A 12681-nucleotide genomic window follows, 5' to 3' on the forward strand; every position below is an offset into this window, starting at 1 on the left:
GACAGGGGGACAGAGGTCAACCCCGAGGCCCCTCATATGTGGGGTGCCGCAAGGGTCGGTCCTCTCGCCTCTCCTGTTCAACATTTATGTGAAGCCGCTGGGCAAGATCATCCGTGGTTTCGGGGTGGAGTACCATCAGTACGCTGATGACACCCAGCTGTACATCTCCACCCCGGATCACCCCAACGATGCCCTTGAAGTGATGTCCCGGTGCCTGGAGGCCGTACGGATCTGGATGGGGAGGAACAGGCTCAGGCTCAACCCATCCAAGACCGAGTGGCTGTGGTTTTCGACGTCCCGATATAGTCAGTTGATGCCATCACTGACTATTGGGGGCGAATCATTGGCCCCCACGGAGAGGGCTCGCAACTTGGGCGTCCTCCTGGATTCATGGCTGTCTTTAGAAGAGCACTTGACGGCCGTGACCGGGAGGATTTTTCATCAGGTTCGCCTGATACGCCAGTTGCGTCCCTTTCTGGATCGGGACTCGTTACGCACGGTCACTCATGCCCTCGTCACCTCCCGCCTGGACTATTGTAATGCTCTCTACATGGGGCTCCCCTTGAGGAGCACCCGGAGGCTCCAACTGGCGCAGAGTGCGGCCGCGCGGGTGGTAATGGGAGCGACATGGCGCTCCCATGTGACACCTCTCCTGCGCGAGCTGCACTGGCTCCCGGTGGTCTTCCGGGTGCGCTTCAAGGTTTTGGTTACCACCTTTAAAGCGCTCCATGGCTTAGGACCTGGTTATCTATGGGACCGCCTACTACCACCAATAGCCTCCCACCGGCCAGTACGCTCTCATAGAGAGGGACTCCTCCGGGTGCCGTCAGCCAAACAATGTCGGCTGGCGACCCCTAGGGGGAGAGCCTTCTCTGTGGGGGCACCTACCATCTGGAATGAGCTCCCCCCGAGATACGGAGGATCCCGGATCTGCGCACCTTCCGCCGCGCTGTGAAGACCTTTTTATTCCATCAGGCGGGCTTGGCCTAATCTCTTCCCTTTTTAAACATGTAAATTTTAATCTGTTTTTAAATTATTGGGGTGTTTTAAATTTGTCTGGGCCAAAATGATTTAATTTGATTTTATCTGGTTTTTTAAATTTTTTGTATCTATGTTATTTTATTGTTTGGCTGTTCACTGCCCTGAGTCCTTCGGGAGTAGGGCGGTATACAAATCAAATAAAACATAAAAAAAAAAAAAACAAACAAACATGGGATTCCACTGAATTTCTGCTTTGGTTTACTTCCCCTTATTTCTGAAAAGCAGTGACACCTGTTCCTTTCATTTAAATACTTGGTTACACCTATCAAATTCTTCTGTCTATTAAAATCTTCCATATATTGAAGTGAAAAAAAAAAAAAGGACGGGTGCAGTGGCCTAGAGGTGGAGCTCTCGCCTCACAATCCGGAGGCTGTGAGTTCAATCCTAGGTAGAGGCAGATATTTCTTTCTCTCTGGGCACAATGAGAATATATCTGCTGAACAAAACTCCGCATTGGTCACAGGAAGGACATCCGGCCATTAAACACTCTGCTAGCTCCATTCAGTTGCCCAGACTCCACCCCACAAGGGATTATGGCATCGTTAAAGATGATGATGATGATGATTGAAGTGGGGGAAAAAATCCCCCTTCTCTCTCTCACACACACATGCGCACACAGAGCCACATATGCATGGAGAAGGCATCAAGTTCCATCTCAAACATCTCCAGGAAACTGAATGAAGTTCAATTCCTGGTCATGTCACCAGCACATCGATGATGTTGATTCTGTGGCAAGGTGACAGCAGCAGTGTGCTATTGTCTTCTTGTAGGAGAGTTTGACCTTGACCTAAGCTAGGTTCAAATAAAGGACTAGCTTCTGCAATCTGCAAATCCTAGCCCTAAGATTTCTCAGTGATCTTCTTCCAAGTACTAATCAGGTTCAGTCCTACTTAGCTTCCAAGACTACATGAAGTTAGGCATGGAACTCTTGTCCCAAACCTTGGATTGCTTCTTTTAGTTGGTCAGATGGATGAAGCATAAATCAGCAAAAAGCATCTTCTTGTTCTTTGCAATGCTTATAATGCAATGCCATTCTGCACCAGTGGATTTTTTTTCAATTGCAATGCTTTGACATTGTTGAAATTACATATAGCAAAAAAAACCAAAACTTGCCACATTAGTAATTTTTTTTTATATTTCTTCTGTGACTCTTATTAACAATAAAATGTAATAAACAATCTCTTTCTGAATCTTTAAAGGTCTGTGAAAGAAGTACTGTTAAAAACAAAACGTTTTTCTTAATTGTCTTGTGTTATTCATAATTATACTCCATTTGACTTGGGTAGAAAATTGATTTTCCATTTTAACAGTGGTGCAAATAAAGCACCACATTTGCATAATGAGTAAAAACACAATCAAATATATAAACCTGCTTTCAGATATTTGTGAAAAAAAGCCCCTAATGGATAATGACCAATAAACCAGCCACAGAGTCATATTTTTGTTGCACAAACCAATAGGATACAAATAATGTTTACTGAGCACATAAAGATGACCAAATCTCCATAATGGAAGATTTTTCAACTTAAGGATAATATCTGTTTCCTAGATGTCTTTCTCCATTGGCCAATCTATTAATCTAGTTATGAATATTACCTGAATATTGACTTTTAGTGCAGTTGCAAGTAATTAACCAAAAGGTTTGCAGACTGGCAAGATAGCCATAGGAAGCCTGGGCCAGTTGTTTTTTTTTCAGGGACAATGGCAAATCATTTCTGAAAAGTAATTACTTGCCAAGAAAAGTGAAAGGACTCACAAGGCAGTCTCACAAAGGAGACAGAGGAACACAAAGAGTTTAATAGGTAAAGGTAAAGACTCGCACATATGTGCTAGTCGTTCCCGAGTCTAGGGGGCGGTGCTCATCTCCGTTTCAAAGCTGAAGAGCCAGCAGTGTCCGAAGATGTCTCCATGGTCATGTGGGTCAGCATGACTAAATACCAAAGGTGCACAGAATGCTGTTACCTTCCCAAAAATAGGTGGTCCCTATTTTTCTACTTGCATTTTTTACGTTCGTTTGAACTGCTAGGTTGGCAGAAGCTGGGACAAGTAACGGGAGCTCACCCCGTTACACAGCACTAGGGATTTGAACCACTGAACTGTTGACCTTTCGATCAACAAGCTCAGTGACTTAGCCCCTGAGCCACTGCGTTTGCAGACTGGCAATAAAAGATAGCTATAGGAAGCATCCGTATATATATATATATATTTATTTATTGACAATTTTAAATACAGAAATAAAATTAATACAAACGAAACTCAAAAAGTAATAAAGAATAAAAAAGTGCCAAGAAAGTAAAAGAAAAAAAGAAAAATGAAAGAGTGAAATAAAGAAAAGATGTGACTCCTAATCTTCCAAGCGTGGTAATTCTTCTACCTCCTATAAAGTTACAAATGGATATCTATGTCTTCATCGCATATCCCATACTTATCTATAAGCTGGGATGCTGACGTTTCCTTTCCATGGTATCATTTCCATGAAAATATTATGAATATGCCACGAGGTGAGGCTAGCAAGAAAAAAAAATCAAGCCTGACCAACTAAAATCCATTTCAAAGGGCCATTCTCATCAAGCAGGTTCACCATTATTTGTTCTTTTTATCCACATTTGTCACTAAACGAATCCAAAATTGAGGACTATCCATGGGAGATTTTAAAAAAGAGCTACATGGCAGGTATAATCACTTGATTGAAGTCCCACTGCTTTTATACGTTGATATTCTGGGCTGGGCCCTCGATCAAGTGGCCACAGTCATCATCTTCTGCAGATACCCCTACTAGGTTTACAACTTGTATTGTTCACCCTTATGAACTCAAAACTCCACTCACTCAACCTGCACACACATAGAAAATTATCTATCCAACTCAGTCTAGTTGAGTAGATCAAGTTTACATTAGAGAAGAACTGAGGGAGATTACCCACTGTGCAATGTTCTTCATTCTACGTTAAAGAATAGACTAGTCAAGACCATACAAGCCTTGACCAGTCTATCAAAGCTAAGCCAATCCCCAGAATGCCTCTGTCCCAGTCAGTTCACAAGGGAACCATCTGTTATTCTGGAAATGATATTTTATTGTGAGAAGAGCATAATTCTCCATATAAACTGAAATCTTTCTGAGCAAACCTTTCTGCTTTTTGTCCAGCTTTAGATGGAAATTTCATACTGTATCTTTCATGAATGCCAATTCACACAAATGCATGGAATAATGCTTATAAGCATATAATTAGCATTATTGGTCTTACATCTTTTTGACCGTATACTAGCCAGAACTGTACATTAATATACAAATATGAGTATTTATTTCTTACATGATTATACATAATTCAAATATTTGAACATAGGTAGAGTACAGCTAGTGATTGGCATGGTGGTTTATTTATCAAGTTTAGAGACCACACATGACACTCATGCAGCAACTCTAGTTAAGGGGTTTGACAATATGCATATGCACCCTTTGTCGGTGTGATGTATCTGCATTTTAATACTTTGGATAGGAAAATTAAGGTCCTATTATATAGATACATAATGCTAAGCCATAACCTCATTGGAAAAGCCACTGCTGATAAGGTTCATAGATCACCATCACCAAAATCCAGATGACAGCTAAATGGCAATCACGTAGTGATCCTTTGGATTTTTTTGCAGTCCAGACGTGGTAGCCGGTACTGTAGCCCAAATCAGATTAATCGCTTACCATTACAAAAAGCCCAAATGGCAGCAGTATTAAAATCCAAAACCTGGTTTTCTGCTGAATCTATCTCAACAAGAGTGCCCATATAGTAATTTAATCCAAATTCTCAGAGAGCTAAAGAAGTCCTAATTTGGGGCTAGGTGGGGTGGCTTGCCACAAACACTACAGAACATGCAAGAAGACATATGACACTGAAACAGCAACTCACCAGCCATGTTCTGGTGCCCGGTGTTGCAATCCTGTCTCGGTGGTCAGTTCATAATTCCCTGCATTTGTTCACTAAGGTAAGCAGGCCATGGAGGCTTAAATTTATCAGGTGAGTGCAAGCACAAACTAGAACCAGTTTAGCACTTGGCCCACCAACATAACTCAACCCAACCCAACCATCCAAACCAATCCAACCAAACCGAACCATCCAATCCAACCCAACCCAACCATCCAACCTAACTCAATCCAACTCACCAACCAACCCATCCACCCAACCACCAACCCAACCCAACCATCCAACTCAACCCAACCATCCAAACCAATCCAACCCAACCATCCAAACCAACCCAACCCACCAACAAACCTACCCACACACCAACCAACCCAACCCAATCATCCAACCCAACCCAACCCAACCATCCAACCCAACCCAACCCAACTCACCAACCAACCAACCAACCGACCCACCCACCCAACCCAACCATCCAACTCAACTCAACCATCCAACCTAACTCAACCCAACCCAACCCAACCATCCAAATCAATCCAACCCAACCATCCAACTCAGGGGTGAAATGCTCCCAGTTCAGACCGGATTGCCCGATCCGGTAGCGATGGCGGTGGGTGGGTCAGAGAACCGGTAGCAAAAATCCCTGCGCCCCTCCACCATGCTCAGTTGAGTCGCACGATCATCAGAGGCTTTTTTTTTTTTACTTTTCAAAGCATTTTTTCTACCTCTTCAGGGGAAAAAGTGCTTTTAAAAGTAAAAAAAAAAAGGCTCTGATGATTGCGCGGCTCAGCTGGGATCCTCAGAGGCTTTTCAAAGCATTTTTTTCTGCAACCTCTTGGTGGTAGAAGAAAGAAGAGGTGGTAAAAAAAAATGCTTTGAAAAGTCTCTGACGATCCCAGCTGAGTTGCCTGATCGCCAGATGCTTTTTAAAGCATTAGAAAAAATGCTTTGAAAAGTTAAAAAAAAAAAAAAAAATTAGCCACGCCCACCCAGTCACATTACCACCCCCCACCAAGCCACGCCCACAGAACCGGTAGTAACACATTTTACATTTCACCCCTGATCCAACCCAACCCAACCATCCAACCTAACTCAACCTACCAACCAACCAACCATAGAGAAACCAACCATTTCTTCCCGGGTTCCTCCCAAGGAAAAGAAAGAATGGCCTCCGCTCGGTAGATGGCGCTATGGGTCCGAGCCGCAGCGCTCTTTCTCTCTCTCCTCCGGATTTGGACTTTCCTCGGCACCGCATCATGCGGGCTTGGCCGGCCCCTCGCGAGGAGCCGGAACGCCGCTGCCGCCGCCGCTGCTGTTCCAGCCGCCGGACCTCGGAATCCCGCGGGGCCGCCGTCGCCATGAGGCGCTGAGAGCCGCGGCCTGCAGGAAACCCCGCTCCGCCGCCCCCCGCCTCCCAGCAAGCAGTCAAGCCGAGAGTCGAACCTCGCCTGGTCGCGCGTTCGCTCCCTCCCTCCCTCCCTCTCTCGCCCGCGGCCCCGTCCGAGACCATGTAAACCGGAGACCGGCTAAAGCCCGAAGGCCGGCCCCGAAGAGCGGGGAGGGCGCCGGAGCTGCTGGCTCGGGAAGGCCCCGCCGTGCTCCGGAGCGTGCGTGGGTTGGGGGGGAAGAACATGGCGGCGTCTAATCTCTTAAAGGTGAGGAGGGAGCGAGGCGGGCAACCCCTCGCCCGGCTTGGCCCGTCCGACCACTAGCTCCAGTCCCGGGCCTGGAGGAGCTCCGGAGGGAAGGGAAGGGAGGGCCGTCGGGAAATGGAGGAGCGACGGAGGGAGTCCTAATCTGTGGGGCTGGAAGGAAGGACGGGGTGGGTTGTATTCGTGACCCGCACTAAAGGCTTGTAACTTCCGCGCTCCTTGTAAAGTGAGCAACCTTCGTTGTTCACCTCAACAACCTCAAGCCACGAGCGGTAAAACATTCTCCCCCCAACCGTGTCCGAAGAAGAGGGACCCCCCCCCCGACCTTAGAGATCGGACACCGCCCCCCCCCCGGTGTAGGAGAGTGAGAAAGAGAGGGAGGGTCCCGCTTCATGTAACGACCCCGAGATTGCCTGAATGGACTCGGTTACATCACCATTATAAACCAGCTAAGCTGGCTCTGGGGTTTGTGTACATCATCTTAATAATAACGCAAATTAGCCGCCTAGAATTTCACTCGGTGTCTTGTCTGCGCTCAACCCCTGTAATAATGGTTTGTGGATGCGAGTGCTATTATTATTAGTCTTTTTAGTCTAGATTATTAGCCTAGAGTAGACCATTAGTCTTTTATCATGTGTGTGTGTGTGTGTGGTGGTGAAAACAGGAGGCATGAGTTTTAGCTCTCTCTCTCTGTGTGTGTATGTATAAAGATAGATATATATATATATACTGCTCAAAAAAATAAAGGGAACACAAGCAGAAGACATCCGAGATCTGAATGAATGAAATAGCCTTATTAAATAACTTTGTTCTTTACATACAGTAGTTTATACACTGCTCAAACAACTAAAGGGAACACAAAACTACTGTATGTAACGAACAAAGTATTTAATAAGGCTATCTCATTCATTCAGATCTCAGATGTCTTCTGCTTGTGTTCCCTTTATTTTTTTGAGCAGTGTACACACACACACACATACATACATAAATATAGGTGTGTGTGTGTGTATGGCTAACTGATGATAACTAAATACCTTGAAATAGATCTATACTAGTCTCCCTTTATTTCTTTATCAGCAAATATAAATTTGGTATAAAATGGTTTGTCGTGAATGCAACTGCTTGAGGGCTCCTGGATTGGAGCTGAAAGGCAAAAGGGAAGCAAGATGCCCAGGTGCTTCAACAAAAAAAACACTTAATATATATACATACATATATACACACACATATACATACACACATACACATATACATACACCCATACACATAGCTAAAACTCATCATGCCTCCTGTTTTCACCACCACAACTCTGTGATGTGGGTTGGGCTGAAGAGGGAGAGTGATTGGCCCAAAGTGTTAAAGTGGGGGGGGGGAAGCAGGGTTGTGTTGACTGTGTTGTGTGAATGCAAATATGAATGACAATATGTTCTGAGGGGCTTTGATTGGTATCTCATAGATCAGATTGTCTTCTGCTTGATTATCCTTAAGTGCAGACAGTGGTCTGCTTGAAAATCAACTTTGACTTATCACTTTATCAAAACAAAAAACCCAAAGCCGTTTGTTTCCATACTGCATTTTCCTGCTCTGAAAAGTGTAATGAAATAATTTACTTGATAATGCGCTCTTACGTTTCAAATATTAAATATTTTTATACTTCATTAAATAGCCATAGAATAAAAGTATAGCTATAGGCCTATAGGGCAACTCTAACATCATGTAAGGAAGGAAAGAGAGGACATCTGTGTGTGAATATATGTTTCAGAGTATCTAGAAATAAATTTATTGAGAATAAAGATAAAGAAATTTCTAGTACAGATATTTTTTGTCAATGTTGAGCAGGGCTAGTAGCTTAAATTTAATGTTCTTCAAAATTGGGAATATACTTGAAATGTTTTCTATCTCTCTAATATGCTTTAACAGCTCTTCACTTAATTTAATGTGTTTGTATATTGTGTTCAATGATTTGACAGTAATCTACTTCCATTAATCAAGCCTTTCTTGCTCATAATAATTGAATAATGTATTTCATTAAAGTAGGAATATGTAATCACTTACATATATGCAAAATAAAAATGTACATGAACTAAATGTTTTAAAATAACTAGTAATAGAGAAAACGACATTATGCTTCTATTCTACTTTATGCTACTATTTGCTTCATGTAGCTCATTAGTCCGCACTTGAATTCTCTGAGCAGTTCACACAATACTGTAAGGTTAAAATTTGGTGGGCTAGTTTATGGGTCAGTCTGCAGAAAAGATTGCCTAGCCTTGCTATAAATTGATGAATGTAATATAACATTAAATTTTAGAGCTAGAGCAAGCACTTATGAAAGTTTCCTAATATATTTTTAAACTAATAATAAATATAAGGCCATTTCTAAGATTTAATAAAGGTAGACAATTACAATATGATTTTAATGAAAATCATATGACAATTTTAGATGTTCAGGAATATCACGGATAATCACAGTACTCTTTTCTCATGGAGCGAACATGTAAGTTTTTAGTATCTCGATCCATATTAATTGTATACAAAGCTGCTGGGTAGGTCATCTGATGTTTTGGGGTATGATATCCTCATGCTGTTGACATCCACCTTCAAAATACTGTGAGCTGTAAGGAAGATGCTGACAATGTTTTATCCTGATTCCTAGAGGCCACAAGAATTTGAATCAGAGAAAACAGGCTGAAGTTAAACCCAAATAGTTGCTGCATGTACATCAGGATTCTCTGTCAATACCAGTCTTATGTGAAGAAGCTTGTAATTTTAGGGGGTCCTTCAGGACTCCATTTTCTCCCTGAGCAGCAGATGTAACTTGCTAGAGGACCCCTTGCCATATAACTCAAACTGCAACAGTTCCAGAATGCAGCAGCTGACTATGTACCTGGTTCTAAACATTGGGAGCCTATAACACTGATTATATTCTGGCTGCCAATTGGTTTTCAGGTATATTTAAGGTGCTGTACCAAGCCCTTCATGGTTTGGTACCTAGCTATTTAGAGCAGAGGTGTCAAACTCATGTCACGGCAGTGTCATGTGATGTATTGGGACTTTCCCCCCTTCGCTAAACCGGGTGTGGGCGTGGCCAGCATGTGATGCATCCAGCCCAGGAGTTTGACAGCCCTGATTTAGAGGATCTCCTGCTTCAGTGACCCTATCTGCTAGATCTTGAAGGAAGATTCTATTTTTAATCCACACTTCTGAGAGATGAGGGGTCCCAAAGTTAGAAGGAGTTGGTACTTTTTATGGCAGTGTTGGTGCTCTGGAAAGCCTTTCTCTGAAGATTCAAATCTCCCTCCCCTTGCTGGTTTTTAGGAGAAGACAAAAAACTATTACTTCTATTAATAAGCATTTCTCTTTATTTTCTGTTTTTACTTGCTAGCCTGTCTTTATGTTGGGTGCTTTATGATGTTTATGTTTTCTTATCCTGTATTCTCTGTAAATCACAAAAAGTCTTTAGATTATGATGGAATATAACTTTGCTAAATAAATACCATAAGATTTATATCCTATTTCAATATTACCTTTTTTACTGTATAAATAATTGATACAAATTGTATGAAATGGTGGCTGTATGGAAGTACATTTGTTTTAAAATATTCACTGACATTTTCAGCCTTAAAAAGAAATTTATATAAATGCTAGAAGGGCAGAAATTGTTCTTTTTAATTACCCTGTTTCCCCAAAATAAGGCATATCCTGATAATAAGCCCAATCGGGCTTTTGAGCGCATGACAATAAGGCCAAGTGCTTATTTCAGGGTTCAAAAAAACATAAGACAAGGTCTTATTTTCGGGGAAACACAGTATTAAATAAATTTTGAGATTTATTTAAAAAATGAGAATCTCAGAAATAGGTAGAAAGCATTAATAAGAAATAGTATATAATGATACTAAATTAAAATGTTAAAAAGGATCCATACAAAAATTTCCTTTTCATTTTTGGACTATATGAATATTTAAATATATATATGAGACTAATCTGTCCATTGAAGGTTAGCCACTTAAAAATTCAATCAGTATTTTTCAATCAAGGTCTGCTGAGCCTGTTTGCTATTTTATTTGTAAATAAACAGCATACATTCATATGGCTCTTATTATATTATTGTCCTGTTCATATTCTTGTAAATCTAATCTGATGTATAATGAATCTTCATGAAATGCATTAGTTTCCCTTTATAGTGTTTATGAATAGAATGGATGTGCTTGGAAATGCCAATGTTATGCAGCTTGGCCATCTCTGTAAATATTGCATGGTTCTGGCTTTTAATCTGGTGGGAGGAGAACCAAATGGATTTTGAGAATTTATCTTGATAATATTCCAGATTGTATGGAAATAAAAGCCTACCTATAGTTGCATCTTCTAGGTTTCTGAATGCCTTGTCCTGGCTTGCTTAATAAAACTAAATGTAAATGTGTGCAAAGTAAAATTAATACCATTCTTGGCACATATCCAGCTGATAGAAGGATCCTAAGCCACCAATTCTTATGTTTATTCAAGAAGCAACATGAATTATGGTTCTCAATAGATATATTAAGGTTCATACATCGCATTGGGCCATAATTTACTTAACCATGGTTTTAGAACAACTTACTTTTGACATGATTTATACAACACATTAAGCCAAAGTTAAAAGAAGTTATGCTATGGCTTAATGCAGCTTGCAAAAGAATCGCTTTAGGTGCTCGGGTTTAGTTTTAGGTGAGCAGGCCTCCCTAACATTGGTTTTGTGGGTTAACTTTCATGCATTAATTCCTCATGCATTGTGTTTCAAAATGGCCTACACTGTTATTAAAAGTGGCTTTTAGAAATAATCATGTTGAATTATCTGAATTTACAGATTTTGTTAGCTATACATAACAGTCTAGAAGTGCCAAACATTAGAGTAGTTTCCCACTTTGTTCAATAAGAAATAGATCAAAGACATATTTTGATCAGTTTTTCGCTATAAGACATAAGCCCCTCCCAGGCAATATTTATTTTACGGCTTTTTTAATATTGTCTTTTTTGCAAGGCTTTTATTTTGTTTCTACAGTGAACAGCCCAATTTGTTGGATCAAATCAATTGGCTTATCTACTGTGATTAGTGAAAAAAAAGTTGGTTGCTGGTGCTAATTAAGTCTTTCTGCAAGGAATGTTGAGTTCATCAACATTCTTTGCAGAAAGAAGACTTAATTAGCACCAGCAACCAACTTTTTTTTCACTAATCACAGTAGATAAGCCAATTGATTTGATCCAACAAATCGGGCTGTTCACTGTAGAAACAAAATAAAAGCCCCTTGCTCCTCAGTCTGTTGAAGAAAGAGCTCTAATCCCAGCTACTGTCCTGTCTTTTCCTTCCTTCATCTCCTCCTCCTTCATATTTTCTCCACCAATTGTTTTTTGTACCCTTCTTTCTGTGAAAGAAGCAGAGGGGGAGGGGTGTATCTCTGTGTGTGTGTGTAAAATCATATCATCATTGGGTTTGGTTGAAATTAAAGTATAAGAGTATAAATTAAAATATAATATTCTTATGGTTAACCTGCATTGGCTGCATTTTTATAAATATTTTTTGTGAGAATAAAATCCTTAGTGGAATCAACAGGCATATGCTGTGACATCTTTTTTTTTTTTCCTTTTGTGCAGCTTCATGCAGGAGGTACTACTGGACTATCACTTGTCCCAGTTTCTTTGTAGCTGTATTATCTATACAGCCCTTTGTTTCTTTGCTTTATTTGTGTGTCCAGTGGGTCCTGCAAACTAAACAGCTGTTGTATTCCTCCTGCCATTCAGGTTTCCTAACTTCCAAGATTTAAAAGGGAAAAGAAAGCGAGCAGAAACACATTTCTAAATTGGGCTGATACAAATTCCTTGATTATAGCATCTCTTCTTATCTCCTTGCAGTAGAGCTACACTAGTGAAACAACTTTCAATTGCCAAGTTTGTCCAGTGCTAAGGCATTAGGAAATCTGTTTAATGTCTTATGTGAACTCAGTTATTTTGGTTAGTAGACTTTGGATTATAACTTAAGCATGTTTTACGAACTCATCCAATTGTGATTATTCAGTAAAACTGTAGTAAGCCATATTATTAGTGTG

At 41.0% G+C, this 12681-nt stretch overlaps 1 protein-coding gene across 1 annotated transcript in view; it reads left to right on the top strand.

Moving 5' to 3' along the window:
- Window positions 1-5985: 5985 nt before the first annotated feature.
- CUL5 (cullin 5) overlaps window positions 5986-12681 on the top strand; it is a 37737-nt gene continuing 31041 nt past the window's right edge. The window contains exon 1 of the mRNA XM_034409546.3: window positions 5986-6604. Within this exon, the coding sequence (XP_034265437.1) occupies window positions 6581-6604 (24 nt within the window). The 5' untranslated portion in view covers window positions 5986-6580. The remainder of the gene's footprint in view (window positions 6605-12681) is intronic.

This window comes from Pantherophis guttatus, chromosome 5, assembly GCF_059756535.1.
Source record: "Pantherophis guttatus breed Tessera chromosome 5, ASM5975653v1, whole genome shotgun sequence".
Classification (NCBI taxonomy): domain Eukaryota; kingdom Metazoa; phylum Chordata; class Lepidosauria; order Squamata; family Colubridae; genus Pantherophis; species Pantherophis guttatus.